The sequence below is a fragment of the Ctenocephalides felis genome, unplaced genomic scaffold (assembly GCF_003426905.1).
Source record: "Ctenocephalides felis isolate EL2017-DRISC unplaced genomic scaffold, ASM342690v1 CF-g0.4_SCAFFOLD_03573, whole genome shotgun sequence".
NCBI classification, from domain to species: Eukaryota; Metazoa; Arthropoda; class Insecta; order Siphonaptera; family Pulicidae; genus Ctenocephalides; species Ctenocephalides felis.
This window is the reverse complement of record NW_020539727.1, coordinates 1384879-1404694: the sequence shown is the minus strand read 5'-3', so window position 1 is coordinate 1404694 and position 19816 is coordinate 1384879. Positions and strand designations below refer to the sequence as shown.

Below are 19816 nucleotides of genomic sequence, written 5' to 3'. Positions count from 1 at the left end.
TAGGGAGATGTGCTGATTAGTTTTTGGCAAAGACACGTCCAGCCGTTTCGGAGATAGGAGCAAAGAGTGCAGAAAACAGAAATCGAATTTTTGAGAGAACGGAGCATCCAATTTGAATGATCCTGAAAACATTCAATTCGTAATGACGGAAAGTAGTGGTGATTAGTTTTTGGCAAAAGCAGGCCCAGCTTTTTCGGAGGTACCAAGCTAACTGTGCAAAGTGACAGTTTTTGTAAGAAGTAAGCATCCGATTTGAATGATTCAAAAAAATCTTTTATATATAACTATGAATGACCCAAGTATTGTCTATTGCTATGTATTGTCTTGTATTTTTTTTCCTTCCTTATACGTTGTTAATTGATTTATTATGCTTTTCTTAAAAAAAACACGGAGATGTAATTTTTTTTAAAAACTACTAATAGTTCTTCTTTTTTTACATATAGATCTCATTATTTTATTATATTCATTCATCTATATTGGAAATGTAAAATACCATTAGGAAAAAAAACCATGTACATAATTATAAATATTATATCCTATCCCACAAAATGGAATGAAAAATTTCCAACTGTCAACTGTCAAGAATTTTGTCAAGCTTTTCAATAGTCAACGAATAGGGTCTTTACAAGCGACCACAAATGTCTTCTGATACTACAACTTATTTTTATAAAAAAGACAGACGCTTTAACTAAATAAGCCAAGGAGCCGGTGTTAAGTAATTCGTTTTCATAAATTTTCAAATTCTATGTCAAGACAAGACAAAGGTATATATAGTTAAATTAAATAAAGGTATATAACTATCACTAAAAAATAACTAACTAAAATAATAATAAAAGTATATAACTAAAACTAAAAAATTTCGACAGTATCAAATGCAGGTAAATAAAGTGTAATCAGATTAGTAATAAATGTTGTAACCTTGCAAGGGTTGTTTTAAATGTGAAAAGGAAAAAACATACTACAAGAGTGAAGGATGAATTTTTATTATATTGAAATTTGAGAGTTTTTTACCGGGACAGCGCGTACGCAGTCCCGACTACCAAAAATTGCGCGCCCGAGTTATCCACATTAGGGACAATCGCAGGGGTCATCCCAACCGAGGTGCAATGGAGGGGCCTCGCCCTGGGGGAACCGCCTTGTTGATCACGGTAGCCCCCACGCCAGGTAAGTATGCCGAAGGGTCTCGAACGATGATCTAAGCAATACCCATTCTATATTTTGCGGTGTTTGAACATGGAGGAATACTCTATAGCGCCATCTAGTGGTATGCATTCAGCGCCGAAACGTCTCGATTCATTCCATCATATTCACATATAAAATAATGTTGAAATTTTAATTATAACCGTAACGTGTATTTCAAACGTACAGTTCCAATGAATTGCCATATTTCTATTGAATTTGACAAATATAATTTTTAAAAATGATATTTAAAAAAAGCGCAATAAAATGATATAAAAGGCTCCGGCAAGATTCGAACTCGCGATCTCCTGTTTACTAGACAGGCGCTTTAACCAACTAAGCCACGGCGCCAAGGACCACTTCAAAAATTACTGAATGAACAATGTAACTATTTATTGCTAATTTTATTAGAGGCAAATTGGAAGAATACCTTACAATTAGGCAAACTAGCACAACTCAACCCCTGGAATGTATTTAAATAATCGTATCAAGTTATTGAAATCGTAAAGTTTGAAATTTATTTGGAATTACACTTATGTTTAAAAATTTGGTATTTTATAGAAAAATCTATTTATAGAAATAGTAATATTTTATAGATAAGATGATTTATGTAATAATGCTTGTGTGGCACATAATGTGTGTCCATATAAAAATGTATAAAATTAATTATTTGTAGCCTTGAAACAACAAGGTTTCGAGTTCAAATCCAGTGTTTTGAGCAACCTGTTATAAAGCAGATGTGATATTTATTATCACTTAAACATGTAGATAAACACAGAAATATGCTTCAATGTAAATTAGCCATTCCGGAATTATACTACAAAAAACTAAAATGTAAGAATAAAAAATAAAAATAAAAACCGTTTCAAAGGTTTCTGAATATTTTAGCATATCTTTCTCTGTAGAATAGTTATGTTAGATGTAGACCGTAGGACCATATTGGTTTAATAATTGACTTGTATATTAGGAGTTTATTTTCTATTGAGACTTGTGATTTCCAGCCCATTAACCAATTAAGTTGCCCACGAGTTAGCTCGAGCTGTTGGCGCTTTTTTATATGTTCATGCCAGGTTTCCTTGCATTGATGGTTTTATAGAATGGCAGGTCCAGCGGTTTTGAACATCCAATAACTTAATTTCAAAATTTAAAAAATCCAATTTTTCGAAAAAGTAATTTCTTTTTCAAAAATTTCAAAATTCAAGAAAATCTAATTTTCTCAAAAGTTCAAAATATCTTAAAGCTTTTGTAAAAAATTTTAATTTTGCGTACGGAATGTTTCAGCAATTTGCCTCAAGGCACGATTAAGTCTCTTTCTATTTGTTACTCTGATTTGCATTCATATCTCGCATATGAAAATAAAAATAAAATATTATTTTATTATTAATCACTACATACTGTGAACATAACAAATACTTCTAAAAAGCACTGTGTTACTTCAAAGTACTATTAACGCACACATTACCGACGAATGATTCATATCCAACGCAGGTTTCATATAAAAATAATTAATAAAATAAAATGAACTTTCTTCATTACATATTATATAACGGTTGTGTATGCAACATACGTAATTGTATTCAATAAAACGAAACGTATTAACATCGGTTGTATTAAAATATCGATTGATGTAATTAAAAAAAAATTGTTAAAATGAAAACTTCGTTAAAATCGTTAATATTCTATTCTATATGGGTATATATCGGACTAATAAATTTATGCAATGGATTGCTAACTATTATTGAACTTAGATATTCTGATATTTTGCTAATACAATCCTATCAGATTTACCAAAAATTTGGAAAACATGGAACTTTCATTCTTTACTAATAAAAAATTGCCTTGTTATTTTTTATTTTTTTTATTATCTCTTTTATTTACAACTGTCCAGTTAAGGACATTTAATAAATTTGATGAATTTACAATAGTCGGCCGAAAAGGGACATTGTATACTAAAAGAGCATGTTGGAAAAACAACTCAGTAGTTGTTTTTCCATTCGATAAAAAATTCACAATATTTTATTGATAATTATATAATTTTAAAATCGCCTAGTTTGAACATTTTTTTTGAAAATTGTGAAATTTTTTGAAAGATTTTGATACCAATTCGTGTCGGTTAATCAGCCTATCAATAATGTCTGGTTTTCGATCGCTAAATGACATTTTCAAAATTCTTGTTTCTGTATCTCCGAAACCGCTGGACCTGCCTTAGCAAAATTTAACAAAATCTTCATTTCGTCAATATAAGTGATATGTTTTTTAAATCATCCAAATCGGATGCTCCGTTCTCTCAAAAACTCGACGTTCATTTGCTGCACTCTTTGCATCGTATCTCCGAAACGCCTGGTCCAATTTAGTCCAAAAACTAATCAGCATGCCTCCTTATCAATAAGAATCGAATGCTTTTTGAATAATTCAAATCGGTTAAGCGGTGCTTCCGAAAACGGCGACAATGTATTGTATGTATACATGACATACTACATACACACACATGCAAAAATTTTCATTTTTGGTTTTTAGACAATTGGTATAACTTACCCTAGTTAGTTGAACAATAGAACTTTTTTAAAGTTTCCAAAAAAAAATTAAAGCATTTAAGAATTTTTTAGTACTATGCACCTCTAGTTAATAAATTTGTGTCCTTGATTTGTGTTTAGATTCATAAAAATTTGAAATATTAGCTGACCCTCTTATGAATAACAGATAATTGACCATCATTATAGAAGGTTCAAGTCCAACTAATGCTAATATTTTCATATTTGTCATTAATCTAATAGAAATTAATAAATAATAGTGTCATTGAGCAAATCTCGGATTGAGATTTTCCTCGGATTGAGAGACAAAGACCTCAATCATCATGTTGACAGCTTCATAACTAAGTAGTTTGTTAATGACAACAAGTCTTAATAATAAGATTTGTGACCTCGCATGCAAAGTCTACTTCACATGAGCATTTATTAAATATAAATATTATTTAAAATTTTATTTGTTGGATTAAAGAAATTAATTATTATTTCTGTACATGCCATTGATCATATAATAGATAGTAGTTGGCAAATTATTGTAAACTAGTGGTGCATCGAATTGTGCCTTACGGCAAATTGTTAGAACTTCCGTACTACAATTAAATGTTCTAAGAATAAAAATAATGAAAAATCGATTAAAATTGATCAATAATAATTAATAACACTTATTAACTACCAGTAGGGTAAGTTATAGTAATCGCAACAAAATCGAAAATGAAAATTTTTATATATCTTTACGTTTAAAAACCTTCTGAACATTTTGGCATACCTTAGAAAAAATGGATATATGTGTTTGTGTGTGTACGCGTGCGTGTATGTGTGTGTGCGTGTATGTGTGTGTGTTCGGATATAAATTTTTGTCGACGATTTCGGGAACACGGATCAACCGATTTGAATAATTCAAAAAACATTCGATTCGTATTGATCAGGAGACGTGCTGATTAGTTTTTGGCAAAGGCAGGTCTAGCCGTTCCGAAGATACAGGGCAAAAGGTGCCGAAAACGGTAACTCAGCTTTTAAGAGAACGGTGCGTCCGATTTTAATAATTCAAAAAAACATTTTACTTGTATTGACAAGATGAAGAATTGATCAAATTTTCATGAAGGCAGGTCTAGCGGTTTCATAGATCTAATAAAAAAAGTAAAAAAAAAAATGCCATTTGGCGGTCAATAATGATCATTAGACATATGCACATCAAATTATCAGATATTTTATAGAGATTTTAACAATACGTATAAATTTTGTTTGCATTCCTATGGGTTCCGTACCAATGTTTATTCGTTAGACGGCGACGCGGCGCTTACGCGCTTTGACATTTTGTCTCTATGCAGTTAAAGCAGTACGATTGCTTTGAAAAAAAGTTCAGAATTTCCAAAATATGTCAAAATAAAAAAAACATTTTTTTTCAAAAAAAGTAAATTTTTGTCAAATTCGTAGTTTCTCAAAAATCTAATTTTTTCCAGCAATTTACCTTAAGGCTAGATGCCATGCGCCCCACTAGTTGAAAATTATATTAAAGTCTCAAACTAAACAACCGTACTCACAATCGAAAACATTAACGAAAGAAAATACTTTTGTTATGGATTTTGAAACATTGCCGTTGATCCTCCGATAGCAAAAATTTTTACATATTAATTTTATAAAGTACTTAATTCTATTATTATAAATAAGTACAAGTTTCTAGCTCTTCAATTATTATTAATCCCAGAGAGAATTTACGAAGAAGTATGCGTCCAAGGACTTCTTCACGTAATTACGGAATTGTTAACTTTATCAGTAAGTAATAAGGTTGGATGCATGCTTGGTTGCGCACGTCATGAATTTTTTTACACAAAAAAATTTATAAGATGTAAAAAATATTATTAAAGGTGTGTGCAATTGTTAGCTTTAAATGAGGATAAAGTGTTCAACGTTGAGGACGATTGCACACGTAAATCAAGAACTAACACATTAGAAAAGAAATATATTTTATCATAACAAGATTTTTTTTTTTTTGATCAGGTTTTGGTAGTCAAAGAAGTTGGCAGTGTTAGGTGTGCCCGAATAATTATTAACTTCCCTTAGGGTAAGTTATTGTAATCGTCCAAAAATCGAAATTGAAAATTTTTACATTTTTTCACGTTTTGAAGGTTTCTTAACATTTTGGCATCAGTCAGGTGTGTGTATGTATGTATGTATGTATGTGCAATTTTTCGTCCACGTTTTCGCGCGCACGGATCAACCGATTTGAATGGTTAAAAAAAACATTCGATTCCTATTGATAGGGAGATGTGCTGATTAGTTTTTGGCAAAGGCTGTTTTCGGAGATACGAAGCAAAGAATGCAGAAAATAAAAATCGAGTTTTTGAGAGATCGGAGCATCGGATTTGAATCAATCAAAAAACGTTCAATTCGTATTGACGGGGAGAAGTGGTAATTAGTTTTTGGCAAAGGCAGGTCCAGCGGTTTTGTTTGTTTCAATTTTTTTCTTTTTTTTCCATTTTTTTTGTTATCGAAAATAATTCAGATTTTAATTGTAATTCTGACTTAAGTTCTAATATATTTTATACAAATATTTTCAACTTTGTAATTCAGTTTATATCATTCTTATAAATATTAGACAATGTTACAGTATTTATGTATAATAATCTATTTGATAACATTTAATATTCCTCGAACTTTTCGTTACGGTACGGAACGAAAAACATTCGATTCTTATTGAAAGGGAGATGTGCTGATAAGTTTTTGGCAATGGCATGTCTAACCGATTAGGAGATACGGAGCAAAGAGTGCTGAAAATAGAAATCGAGTTTTTGAGAGATCGGAGCATCCGATTTGAATGATCCTAAAAACATTCAATTCGTAATGGCGGGGAGAAGGGGTGATTAGTTTTTGGCAAAGGCAGGTCCAGCGGTTTTGGAGATACAGAGCTAAATGTGCAAAAAATGGCAGTTTTTGAGAAAACTAAGCGTCCGATTTGAGTGATTCCAAAAACTTGAATCTTGTTTTTACAAAATAATTGATTTTGGAAAAAATATTATGCTTCATTTTATTTTTTCTTTTATTTTTTGATTTTTCTGATTTTTATTTTAATTCTATTCTAATATACTTTGAACAAATAATTTCAACTTTCCAATTTAGTTTATATTCTATTTCAAAACATTTAATATTCCTCGATCATTTCGTTACGGTACGGGCAAGTTCCAGCAATTTGCCTTAAGGCACGATGCCATACACCCCACTAGTTATTTCAAGCAATCAGAATTATTTGACCTGCAAAAGTTGTTCACTTGAAAACTTTATCTAATATTTTACGAGAGGATTTTACCCAGTTACAAATTCTCCTTTGCGACGATTGCATACATATTAATAGTTATGTTAATGTTAGTATGTTACAGCAATGCCACCAAAAAGTTATTTTCACTTCAAATCATATTTGAGATCTATGATCACAAGCAAAAATTAGGTATCATACTACATTGATACCACATTCTTTGCTTGTACTCAATGACGAACTCAGTTTTACTTAAGAGTTTTTTTTAACTTCTCATAGGGTTAGATATAGTAATTGCATACTCGAGAGAAAAATAATTTACATTTGTGTATGTGTAGTATGTATGTATGTATGTGCGATAACAAATTATCGTCGACGATTTTGAGAACACAGATCTACCGATTTGTATAATTCGATAAAAATTCTATTGCTGTTAATACGGAGACGTGCTGATTAGATTTTCGCAAAGGCAGGTTTAGTAGTTGCGAAGATACGGAACAAACAGTGTCAAAGATGGTAATTCAATTTTTGGGAAAACGGGGCAACCGATTTGAAATATGTAAAAAACATTGTGCTTTTACTGACGAAATGAAAAACTGATAAAATGTTGGAAAAGCAGGTTAAATGTTTGGTGATCAAAAATGATCATTAAACATATGCGCATCAAATTATCAATTTTTATAGAGAATTTATGAATAAGAATATATTTGGTTTACATTTCTAGGAGTTTCGTAACAAAATTTAAGTATAAATACTTAAATCTTGGTACTGTTATTGCGGTGCTTAAGTGTTTCGATATTTCGTCTCTAAAACAGCTTTTAGAAACTTAAAAAAAATTCAAAATGTTCAAAAAAATTCTAAATATAGAAGTAACGTCAAATTTTTCAAAAAAAAAACATTTTTTTTAAAAAAAATCCAAAATTCATAAAAATCTATTTTTTTTCAAGGTTTTAAAATCTATTTTTTTTCAAGATTTAAAAAAAAAATGTTAAAGCTTTTAAATAAATTAAATTACAGTACGGAAAGTTTGTCTTAAGCAATTTGTCTTAAGGCACGATGTCATTCACCACTATAGTTGTAAATATTATTTATAAATGATAAGACATAATCATTAAAATTACGTGAACAGTTATCAATTACTGTACAATATATTTTTCATTTGTGATAAAGTCTCATTTTATAAGTTTTAAAATTTTCAAAAGTGTTAAACTTGTAAACGACATTAATATCAAGATATAATATTATCAAGATATAATATTATCATCATGATATTTTCACTTCAATATTGTGTTTGCAGTTTAGATTTGTATGTTACTTTTCAAGGAAAAAATATAGAGGAGACTCCTGAATATAAAGAAGTTAAAATTTATATTTTTAAATTTGTACTTACTCACGCTGCATCTGCCTTTAAAAACGCTATTTCACAGAAATTATACTGACCTGAAAGAAGAGAAAAGAAAATTCAGTAAATAAAATCTAATCATACATACAAATCATCATTCTGAACCTTTGAGAGTTCAATAATCATATTTGAAAATTTAAGAATAAACCAAATTTAATAGGCAATAAACATTTAATGTTTATATTAAAAAATGTTTTCTAACACAATAATTATTGTAATTTTATATTATATTATGTTCATACAAATACTAGGTTAATAATACTACTATATATTTTTGTCATTTAATATTCGCATGAAAAATAAATAGAAATGAAGTATATAAAGTAATTCTCATTTTATAAAAAGCCAGTTATATATTAATCAATTTTTACTAGTAAATATAGTAGCTGTTAAATACTTCCTAGTTCTTAATTATGACTCGAAGAAAAAAAAATCATTTTAACGATTATAACATCAATATCATATAATACTGATTATTTACTGTGATATATATATATATATATATATATATATATATATTTGAATATTCAAACTTATCTATCTAATTTCAAAAATCAGAATAAACACTTTATATTTCAATACCTAAAGAAAACTAAGTTTGAAATTAGGTGTTATTTCCCGTCCACAAAAGTAGGTTTAGAGAACACATTAACTCATATAACTAGTAGTCGATGTATGCCAAAACCGATTAATATTTTATAAATGGCACATATTACCTATATTTTGTTGATGTAATAATAATTTTCACTTTTTTGTATCACATAACACGCATTCGATTTACACTTATAGCAGTGATGGCAAAATACATGAACTACAATGAACGATAGAGAAAACTTTGAATCAAATGAATTGAAATGTATTAAATTAAAAAATATATATTATTTATTAATGCAATTTTTATCTATATTTGTCTCCTATCAAGATATGATAGAAAAATATATTACATCAATCAGAAACATTATTGCTTGTATGTATTTAATTGCAATAAGTAGCTATTAGAAACCACGATTGAACTCTAGATTCCACATTATCTCTGAAGCTTATAATAACCAGTAAATTATAAAAATATATATTAAAAAAACTATATGTAATTGATTCAAAACTCTCCGGAAAGGTTCCAAATTTTGAGAAAGAGTGAACTAATAATTTTTGAACTACAAAATAACAACTAGTGTTTAGAACGATATGGCCAATCTTATTCTAGCAAAACTTTGTCACATCTAAATTAAAATCTAGCAGTGTAATATTAAGATGTTCTTTTTTTAATGATTTGAATAATTTTTCAATTTTCTAAATATGCATAGATTTTTTTTGAGGAAATATAAATAAATTACACGTCGTTTTCAACTGAAAAATCCGTTTTTTTTACCTTTACCCAAAGCCAAATGAATTTTAACATTAATTAATGTTTATATGGAAAGATTAACCATTTCATGGCTAAAAAAATATGGTCGAACACATTAAAAACTAGTGGTTTAAAAACTTTTGGCATTTTTTTTTATTTTGGAATATTTTGAAAATTTTGAATTTTTTTTCAAAGCAACAGCACTACTTTAGCTGCATATAGACAAAATATGGAAGCGCGTAGGCGCCGCGTCGCCGTCTAACGGGAAAACGACGTTCGGAACCTATGGAAACGTAAACAAAATTGTTACACATTATTAAAATCTCCATAAAATATCTGATAATTTGATGTGCAATGTCTAACGATCATTTTTGACCGCCAAACGGCATTTTTTTACTAGATCTCCCAAACCGCTAGACCTGCCTTCTCAAAAATTTAATCAGTTCTTCATCTTGTCAATACAAGTGAAATGTTATTCGAATTATTAAAATCGGAAGCTCCGTTCTCTCAAAAACTGTGTTACCGTTTTCCTCAGTATTTCTCGAACATCTCGTTACGGTACGGGAAGTTCCAGCAATTTGCCTTAAGGCACGATGCCATACACCCCACTAGTTATATTATTCTAATTGGACGCTCCGTTATCTTAAAAACTGAATTACCATTTTTGGCAATTTTTGCCCCAAATCTTCGAAACGGTTAGGCCTTTCTTTGTCTCCCCATCAATACAAATTAAAAGTTCCCAAAATCGTCTACAAACATTTGTATCCGAACACACACACACACACATGCATTCATTTTTTCTAATACAGGTATTCGAAAATGTTCAGAAACAGAAACAGAAATGTTCTCTACGGTAAGTTAAAAAAAACTTAAATAATCCATACAAGTTATTGCATTTGATCAATGGCTATTGAATTTTATAATTTGGTCCAGCCTTTCTGAAAAAACTACGACTAAAAATCATATTTTGTCTCACATATACGTATACCAACACAGTTTTTTCAATGTTCGCGTCAAACAATTCAGAATAATTTGCAACGTCGGGAAAACAAAATCAGCAAACTTAATTTTCCAGCAAAAACATAAATCTCTTTCAAGAATTTAAAAATAAAAGTTGTTACCAATCACATTTGCATCGATAGATACACATTTTGTCGAAATTGTGCAAATCTGATAATTTTAGAAACATGTAAATATTGTTACAGGAACGGAAACAAATATTTTCAAATCTAGATTATTTACAAGCCAACGGAAGATTTAAGAATAAATATGCACCAATCAAAACAATTTTCAAAATATGATTTTACCATGTATTTTCAAGTGAATGGCATATAAAAGTGGCCCGGGATGTTGAAACGTTGCAAACAACTGTCTTATACAGTAACAACATAACGAACATATGTCAATGCTCAACTTTCTCCAATATAACGCTTATGAATAAATTAATAACAGGAAAGATGATATTATCGTACACTTTATACCTAGGCGGCACATATTCAACGGTGAATCATAACGATTTATGATATAATCATAAAAATGCAGAAAAGGAGAAGATTGTGAGTAAAAAACTTCACAACTGGCAATCACATATTGTAGTTCCCGTGGTTTAGAGGTTAGAGCTGTGGGATTTGAAATTAGAGGTCCCTGGTTCGATACCTGGAGCTTTTTACAATATTAGATGTTTTTTTTTTTTGATTGAACAGCAATCAGAACTTAAGAGTCCTATAAGCTGTTGTAATAATTAACTTCCCGAAGGAGAAGTTTAGGTTTTCGTCAAAAATTCCAATTCGCTAATTATGTGTTTTCTTGACATTTTAAGCCATTCAGTATCAAATGAGACCAAATTTGGAAAAAGTATGTGTGTGTGTATGTGAACAGATTTTTTGCCGTAAATCCACGTTTTCTCAAAAACGCCTGGACCAATTTGAAAAATTTAAAAACCATTCGATGTATCTCGATGAGAACCAGTGTTTCTCAATTTTGTGTGACGATGGGTCAAGCCGTTTCTTTGTAAATCGCAGAAAAGTGATTTTTTTTGTCCACGTTTTAATTATGAACTGTTCGAAAGAAATTGGTTGGGAATCGTGCTGATTAGTTTTTGTTAAAGATAGGCCGGGTCGTTTTCTTGTAATAAAGTGTTAAAAAATTTTTTTTCGACGACTTTTGTGATTTTTTTTGACGGTAGATACTGTAAGTCTTATAGATCATACTAAAATATTACGGCTTTACGACAATTGACTTAAGTCGTTTAAATAAAATAAATAAATAAAATAAAATTTTGTCAAAATTAGTATCGGTTTTATGGCGTTTGTCAAAATAAGAACTTTCATCGACGCTTTTCTTGAAAACGCCTGATCCGATTTCAAAAATTTAAAAGCCAATCAATGTATTTCTCAGTTTTGTGCGACGATCGGCTGATTCGTTCGGTTCACATTTTAGCTCTCAATTCTGAATTGATTTTAAATAATAAAACACTTTTCGAAAGATATTGGTTGGAAATGATAATGAAAGTTTTAGGTAAAGATCTACCGACCCGTTTTTTTTAAATTAACTGTCGAAATTTTTTTTTTTCTATTTTTATGAACCCTTTTTTAGCAATTGATATCCATGGTCTTATAAAACATACTGAAATGTTACGGCCCTACGACAAATAGTATAATGTTAAAAATTAATCAAAGTTTAAGAAAATATTATAATCATGTTTGTGTCAAAAGTTGCTTTTGTGATGTGATGAGTCAAACCTTATTAATTTATTAAAATTTAAAATAGTAAGCTACAATTTTAAGGCATACAAGCAAGTGTCTGTGCAATATAATTAATATAATTACAGTTAATTTAAATGTGTTTGAGAAAATTCTATTTGAAATCGTTATGTTTAGATTTAATTGAAAGTGACAACTTTTTTTTTGTGAAATAAAAAGTTGAGAATTTTATGTAAATATCTAAATTTCAATTTCGATTGATCAAGTTAATTCTTACACATTTCGGGAGTTTATGCAACCTGCCTTAAGACTAAATGCCACTTTCAACTAGTTTTTATATATTTTGTGGGCGATAAGATGTTTAATATATTTTTACACCGGTTGGAAAATTATAAATTAGATTTATTCCACAGAAATATATTTCTATGTTTCCAAGTAAAAACCTATGTCTATGATTCATGATCAGAGAAGCACTGGTACAGGACCTCTGATTCAGATCCTGTAGATCTGACCTTATACCTTATTGACTAGAAATGGGCCAAAGTTCTGGTGCATATTTTTCTGCAATTTCAATAAATTTGCAGTATGCTTCTCAATCTCAATTTTTGTTGATTAATTTAAATTAATTTCCGGAAAGATCATGTATGATGGTTGAAACACATACGATGTTTTAAAATATGATTTATTTATAAATTGCAAAATCTATGCAACTTTCATTATATACGCTCAATCAAAGGAAAATGAATGTTCTTTTACGATTTTACATGAATCAAATCATGCTTGCACGGAAGTTATATTGAAATAAACGAAAGTTATGAACGATGCACGCAAACAGAAAATATTGCACTATGTCGGCAATATTGCACATTGCAGAAACAATTGGAAATACATATATGTTGTAACATTTGTAAATTTCAGAAAAAAATATTAGGGCATTCTTATATTTATTATCTATTCGTGCCTCTTAATTGAAGTTTATTCGAAGTTCAAATATGTAGAAATAATTTGTAGTGTATGATTTTTCATTTTATAAATATGCCAATACATGGGAACAAAACTTATAGAATTATATAGTAAAAGATTTAATCACTTGAAGTAATTTTATTGACATTGAGCAATGTGTTCGAAAATTTTGTAGCATTTGAAGAAAATGATGTATTTTTGTGTGTGTGTATGTTTGGATACAATTTTTTATGAATGATTCAAAAAGCATTGAAATCCTATTGATGAGAAGACGTGCTGATTAGTTTTTGGTGAAGACAGGTCCAGCCGTTTCGAAAATAGGGGGCAAAAAGTGCTAGAAACGGTAATTCAGCTTTTGAGGGAACGGAGTACCCGATTTGAATGATTCATGGTTACTTGTATTGTTGAATTAAAGAATTGGTAAATTCTGATTTTTCGTTTTTGGCACTTTTTGCCCTCTATATACAAAACGTTTAGACGTGCCTTTGACAGAACTAATCAGCACATCTCTCTGTCAATGCAAATCGAATGCTTTTTAAGCTGGCCATGGAAGGGTATCAAAACCCGATCCAGTGTTTGCTAATCCACATTATTAATATTCAATTCATAAAAATTAAAATATGACAAATTATAAAATAACCTATTTAAAACAATTCTCTTGATTATCAACAAATGCATATCATGTGCTGTGTACTATTTATTTTATACAATTTTCATATAAATATACATTATATTACAGGCAAGAATATTTTCATTCATTTTCTTCCCACTTCCCACCATGAAGTACCATATGTCTCTTTAATTCGCTGGATTGAGTAAATACTTTATTGCATATTTCACATTTATAAGAATTTTCTCCGTGACAACACAGCATGTGACGTTTCAGAGTACCAGAATGCGTGAATGCCTTATTGCATATACTGCATTCATGGCGGAGTACTCCATTGTGAATGAGCATGTGACGTTTGAGACTACCTAAATGTGTGAACGTTATACTGCATATACTGCATTCATGGGGGCACTCACCACCGTGAATGAGCATGTGACGTTTCAGATCACATAGTCTTGCGAATGTTTTATTGCATATATTGCATTCATGTGAGCGCTTACCACTGTGAATGAGCATGTGGCCTTTCAGGGTACTTAATTGTGTGAATGTCTTACTGCATATACTGCATTCATGGGGACGCTTACCACTGTGAATGAGCATGTGACTTTTTAGAATACTTAACGTTGTAAATGTCTTATTACATATATTGCAATCATGAGGGCGTACTCCGCTGTGAATGAGCATGTGGGTTTTCAGATGACCAGATTGTGTGAACGTCTTATTGCAAGTATTGCATACATGGGGGCGTACTCCACTATGAATCAGCATGTGACATTTCATACTGCCTATTTCTGTGAAAGTCAAAAACACCAAAGAAATGTGGTGTTTCAGATGACCAGATTGTGTAAACCGCTTATTGCAAATATTGCATACATGGGGGCGTACTTCATTGTGAATGAGCATGTGACATTTAAGACTATCTAATTGTATGAATGTCTTATTGCATAGACTGCATTTATGTTGGCGTACTCTATTGTGAATGAGCTTATGTTTTTTCAGATTACTTAATAGTGTGAATGTCTTATTGCATATACTGCATTCATGAGGACGTATTCCATTGTGAATGAGCATGTGACGTTTGAGACTACCTGATTGTGTGAATGTCTTATTGCATATACTGCATTTATGTTGGCGTACTCCATTATGAATGAGCATGTGACGTTTAAGACTACCTAATTTTGTGAATGTCTTATTGCATACACTGCATTCATAGGGGCGCTTACCGCTGTGAATTAGCATGTGTTTTTTTAAATAAACCGATTTGAAAGTCTTATGACAGATTTTACATTTGAAAGGGCTTTCTTTGCTATTGCTAGGCATGTGATCGACCACATGCTCTTTTAAGTGATCTGGATCTGTAAATGCTCTATTACAAGTGTCACATTCGTAAGCTGATGTCTCGACAAACTCCTGTTTGACCTCTTCTTCTATAGTCACTTCGGAATTCATGAATCTTTGTAAACAGGTTTCATAATCCTCAGTACACGATTCAGATTTAACAATATCATCAAGATCATCGAATTCATAATCAATTTCGCGTTTAATGTCTTCTTCTGAATATTCTGGTGGTTCGATTTTAATTGCTTGATTATTTATAGACATAATTGATTCTTCTGACATTTTTAAATACTTTCACTGCTTATGCTCACAAAATATTTACGAAAATAGTTGTGGACTAAGTAATAATATAGTTTAATTAACAATCTTTTTCACAAATGATTTCAACTCACACAAATTTATTATTTGACATTTGGAGCATAGCGTACGCTTTTAGAAAGATGAGACACTTCTTGTCAAAACGTTTTGATATTCAGCAAGTGGCGCGTATTTTCAAATTCAATATAGTTCTCTTATAGTTCTCAATGTCTCAACTGTCAAAGGTTTTCTTATTATGAATTCTAGAATAAATATTACCTAAAAAATAAAATAATATGGGATTATTAGTTAGCATTTATGGCAAGTTGGATGCACTTTTCAAAACGTGTAAATAATCGTCTTTGTCAGCAAGAATTATAATTAACTACCACTCTTCTTTTATTTATGATTTACTATTTAAATAGAATGTTGATCAATTTATGTCAAAAAATGATGATTTTGTTTTCACTAAAAACAATTTTCAATTAATATTCTTTAATCATACTTATAACATTTGTAATTGTATAGATTAAATTAATTTGTTTAACACATTTCATTTCATCCATCTTGGATCTTAAAATGTATTTTATTCGAGTATGGACGTAAACTGTAATCGGTAGCAATCTACAGAACACCACAGAACCAGGGACTATTGTCTCAGAACAAAATCCGGGTTTAGAAGGGTTAGTTCGGCATCCTACTATAGTCGCAAATTTAGCGCTAGTGAGCCGATGAAAAAATTTTGTCAAATGTTTTATGTCGGTTATTATAAGAAATGTCGGTGTTATTTTTCTGTCAGTGGACAAATTGTGATTTTTCTGTTTATTTGTGTTTGTACATCTATTAATAAAGATTTCATTAAGAATTGCTCTCAAATGCATAGCCCTTTGTTAATATGAATAGAACAACTTCAAGTTCAGATACAGAAAATATCATCACAGCTTTTCATTATCAATCATTGTTGGATTTTTTAAATTTTGTTTTATTTTAATTTTTCATTATTTACAATATCCAAAATTGTGTCGTGAACTTTTCCTTATTGATATCGTAAGAGCCGAATATGAGCCGAATTGTATTCATCTTTGCTTTCCCGTCATATTGAGAGTATCAGATTGTTGTTTTAAAGTTAAATTTTTAACGTATTTTAGAAGTATTGTCAAAAAATCAATAAAAAATGCAAAGAAATTACACATTTTTTGCACTATATTGAAAAAAGCCAATTATATTTGGTATGTATTATTTCTGCATAGTTAATAATTATTAAATTCAGAGTATGGATACCACAAGGTATAAAAAATGTATTAAGATTTCCGTTCCAACGTAAATTTTGCTTCCACTTTTCATATTTTTTTTTATTTCCATATCCCTATCACGCATATCTTCAACATTCAAAGTTCATCATATGCAAAACATTTGCAACAAAACAAAGTTACAATTCAATTTCTCGGAATAAACATGCCATTTTCTAAGCATTGACTTCCCATTTTTCATTTTCCGGATTATAATTTGTTTATATTTTTTAACAAGTTCCATTTCAACTAAATCAGTTCGCAATTTTTCGTCAATAATGCCCAATATAGTTAATTTAATTTTTGGCAGGTTTGAGCTTATGAGATTGAACAAGATATTTTCTTTTTCGATTCCACGGTAACTTCAAACAAAAAAAAATTGAATAAGTAGATTAAGCAATAAATATGGCTGTTATTTACTAATTTCCTGCTGTTATTATTAATTGGTTAATAGTTTCTACTGATATCACATTGCAAAATAAATATGTTTTCGTGATTCCGTATCCATAGTTAAGTTAGTTTTTTTATTTTAATTTATTAAGTATTCTAGACTTTATATAAATAATAAAAAATATAAATAATATATTGTAAATTTTATTTCCCAAACTCGTTTTGGCGCCCCCTAAGGCGTGCGACCCCATTTTTTGCATGCACCGCATGCAAGGCAGGACCGGCCCTGTATATATATATATATATATATATATATATATATGTATACAAGCTGACCCGACAGACTTCGTCCTTTCAAAAAAATCTACCAAATCGGTTCTGATTGCTCTGTTGATCTTTTAAGGTTCTGTCTAAAGCCTCAAAGGATTTTATATGTGCCATCGTGCATTCATCCCAAACAATCAATTGATATTACTGCAAAACCTTAGCCATTGCCGAGTTCTTCGAAATGTTGCAAGTTGGAATTTCATTGCTTTGCATATTTAATGGCAATTTTAGTGCTGAATGGGCTGTTCGACCACCTTCGAGTAAAGTTGCTTCGATTCCCGATGAAGCGAGTGCAAGTGCAATTTTGTTTTGTGAGCGAATTGTTGCTAATAGTAAAAAAATCGAGAAAGTTTTTCCTGTAGCACCAGGCGCATCTAAGAAGTAAATCCCCCCAGTTCCATCATTTGTTACTTTCATAAGAATATCAAATACATACCTCTGTTGTTCATTCAACAGTGCAAGATTTGTTTCGATCAATTCTTTCAAATTGTTGATATCATACAGTTTTTCTCGATGCAACTCTTGGTTAAAAGCATCATGCATTGGACAATTGGGGGCGGCCAGGCCTAAGTGAATTAATACTTTGTTTGACATCATCGAGCACATGTCTTCAATTGAAATCAATGCGTCGTTGTAAATTTCTTTACTGATTTGCATATTTGGATTTCCCATTCTATTCCGTATTTGATACAAAATGTCATCACACATATAAACTTTGTACTTGATCCACAAATCAATTGGGTTTGATGGAAAGCCTGTGGATATGATTATAGAAAACAATGTTTGTATTTAATGAGCGTGTAAAGATATTACAGCATCACTGAGAATTTGATCCTAATGAGCGTGATTTTCTAGCAATTGTAAACGTTGACGGGCTTCCCTGAAGGATCCACACAATTCACCATCAACAGTTCGTAAATGTTGAAATGATGTTTGGCCACGTACATTGACTAATAGCAGTCGTAAATAAAAACATTCACCATGGCTTGGATGTACTGAATAATTTCGATCAATCGCACAAAACAAAAGCACACTCAGTAGAGTATAACAGAAAATGCATGAAAAACACCGCGAGGGCGGCAAATGGACAATGACATAGATTGTTTCAACCTTATATGATTCGAAGTCAAATTCTTTAAAGCCATATCAATTTTATCGCCTGCCGAAAGTAAAACAAAAAAAATAATATCGAGAAGCCGACTACGATTATTTGTATTAGTTAGAAAAGGGCTGTTTTTAGGGTTTTCCCGACGATTATTCGATCATTTCTCGCCGTAAGAACCATCCTTGGACATAAACGAACATTTTAAAAAAGGAATTGGCCAAATTGGTCCAGGCGTTGTTGAGTTATGCGCTTACCAACACATTTTGCGATCCATTTTTATATATAAGATATAATATATAAGATATATATATATATATATATATATATATATATATATACTTAACAAGGGATACGGAGACACAAAAAGCATACTTATTTTGCAATGTTACATCAGTAGAAACAATTAACCGATTAATAATAACTCTGAAAATTAGTACATAACAGCTCTGTTTATTGCTTAATCTACTTATTCAATTTTTTATTTGTTTGAAGTTACCGTGGAATCGAAAAAGAAATAATCTAGATCTAGTGTTCAATCCCATAAGCGCAAACCTGCGAAAGGTTAAATTAATTATTGTGCATTATTGACGAAAAATTGCGAGCTGATTTAGTTGAAACGGAACTTTTTAATAAATATAAACAAAGTATAATCGATAAAATAAAAAATGGGAAGTGAGTGCTTAGAAAATGTCTGGTTTATTCCGAGAAATTGAATTGTAACTTTTGTTTGTGTTGCAAATGTTTCTCATCTGATGAACTTTGAATGTTGAAGACATGCGTGGTTAGGGTTATGGAAATAAAACAATTATAAAAAAACTAAAGCAAAATTTTCTATGGAAGGAAAATCCTAAGGTTTCTTACACATAGTGCGCAGTGGCGGCGCTAGACCATTCGTGGGCGTCGGCGAAATTCGTTTGCGAGGCCCCCCTTTTTGCTAGTTGCAAGTTGCTAGTGGTGCATGGCATCGTGCCTAAAGGCAAATTGCTGAAACTTTTCGTGCCGTAATTTAAATTTTTGAAAAGCTTTGAAAAAATTTGAAAAGTGAAAGAAATTGACTTTTTTTAATTTGAAATATTTTGTTTAAAATTTCGAAC

At 30.6% G+C, this 19816-nt stretch overlaps 1 protein-coding gene and 2 non-coding genes across 3 annotated transcripts in view; all 3 read right to left on the bottom strand.

Annotated features, from left to right (window-relative positions):
- LOC113389272 (zinc finger protein 708-like) overlaps window positions 1–15596 on the bottom strand; it is a 117089-nt gene extending 101493 nt beyond the window's left edge. The window contains exons 1-3 of the mRNA XM_026626323.1: window positions 14561–15596; window positions 14137–14341; window positions 8345–8370 (exon numbers count right to left, since the gene is read on the bottom strand). Coding sequence (XP_026482108.1) covers window positions 8345–8370; window positions 14137–14341; window positions 14561–15596 — 1267 coding nt within the window. The remainder of the gene's footprint in view (window positions 1–8344; window positions 8371–14136; window positions 14342–14560) is intronic.
- Window positions 1011–1172, bottom strand: LOC113389842. Its single transcript, XR_003368271.1, has one exon. It is a non-coding gene; the product is annotated as a U1 spliceosomal RNA (small nuclear RNA).
- Window positions 1457–1530, bottom strand: Trnat-agu. Its single transcript has one exon. It is a non-coding gene; the product is annotated as a tRNA-Thr (tRNA).
- Window positions 15597–19816: the final 4220 nt, after the last annotated feature.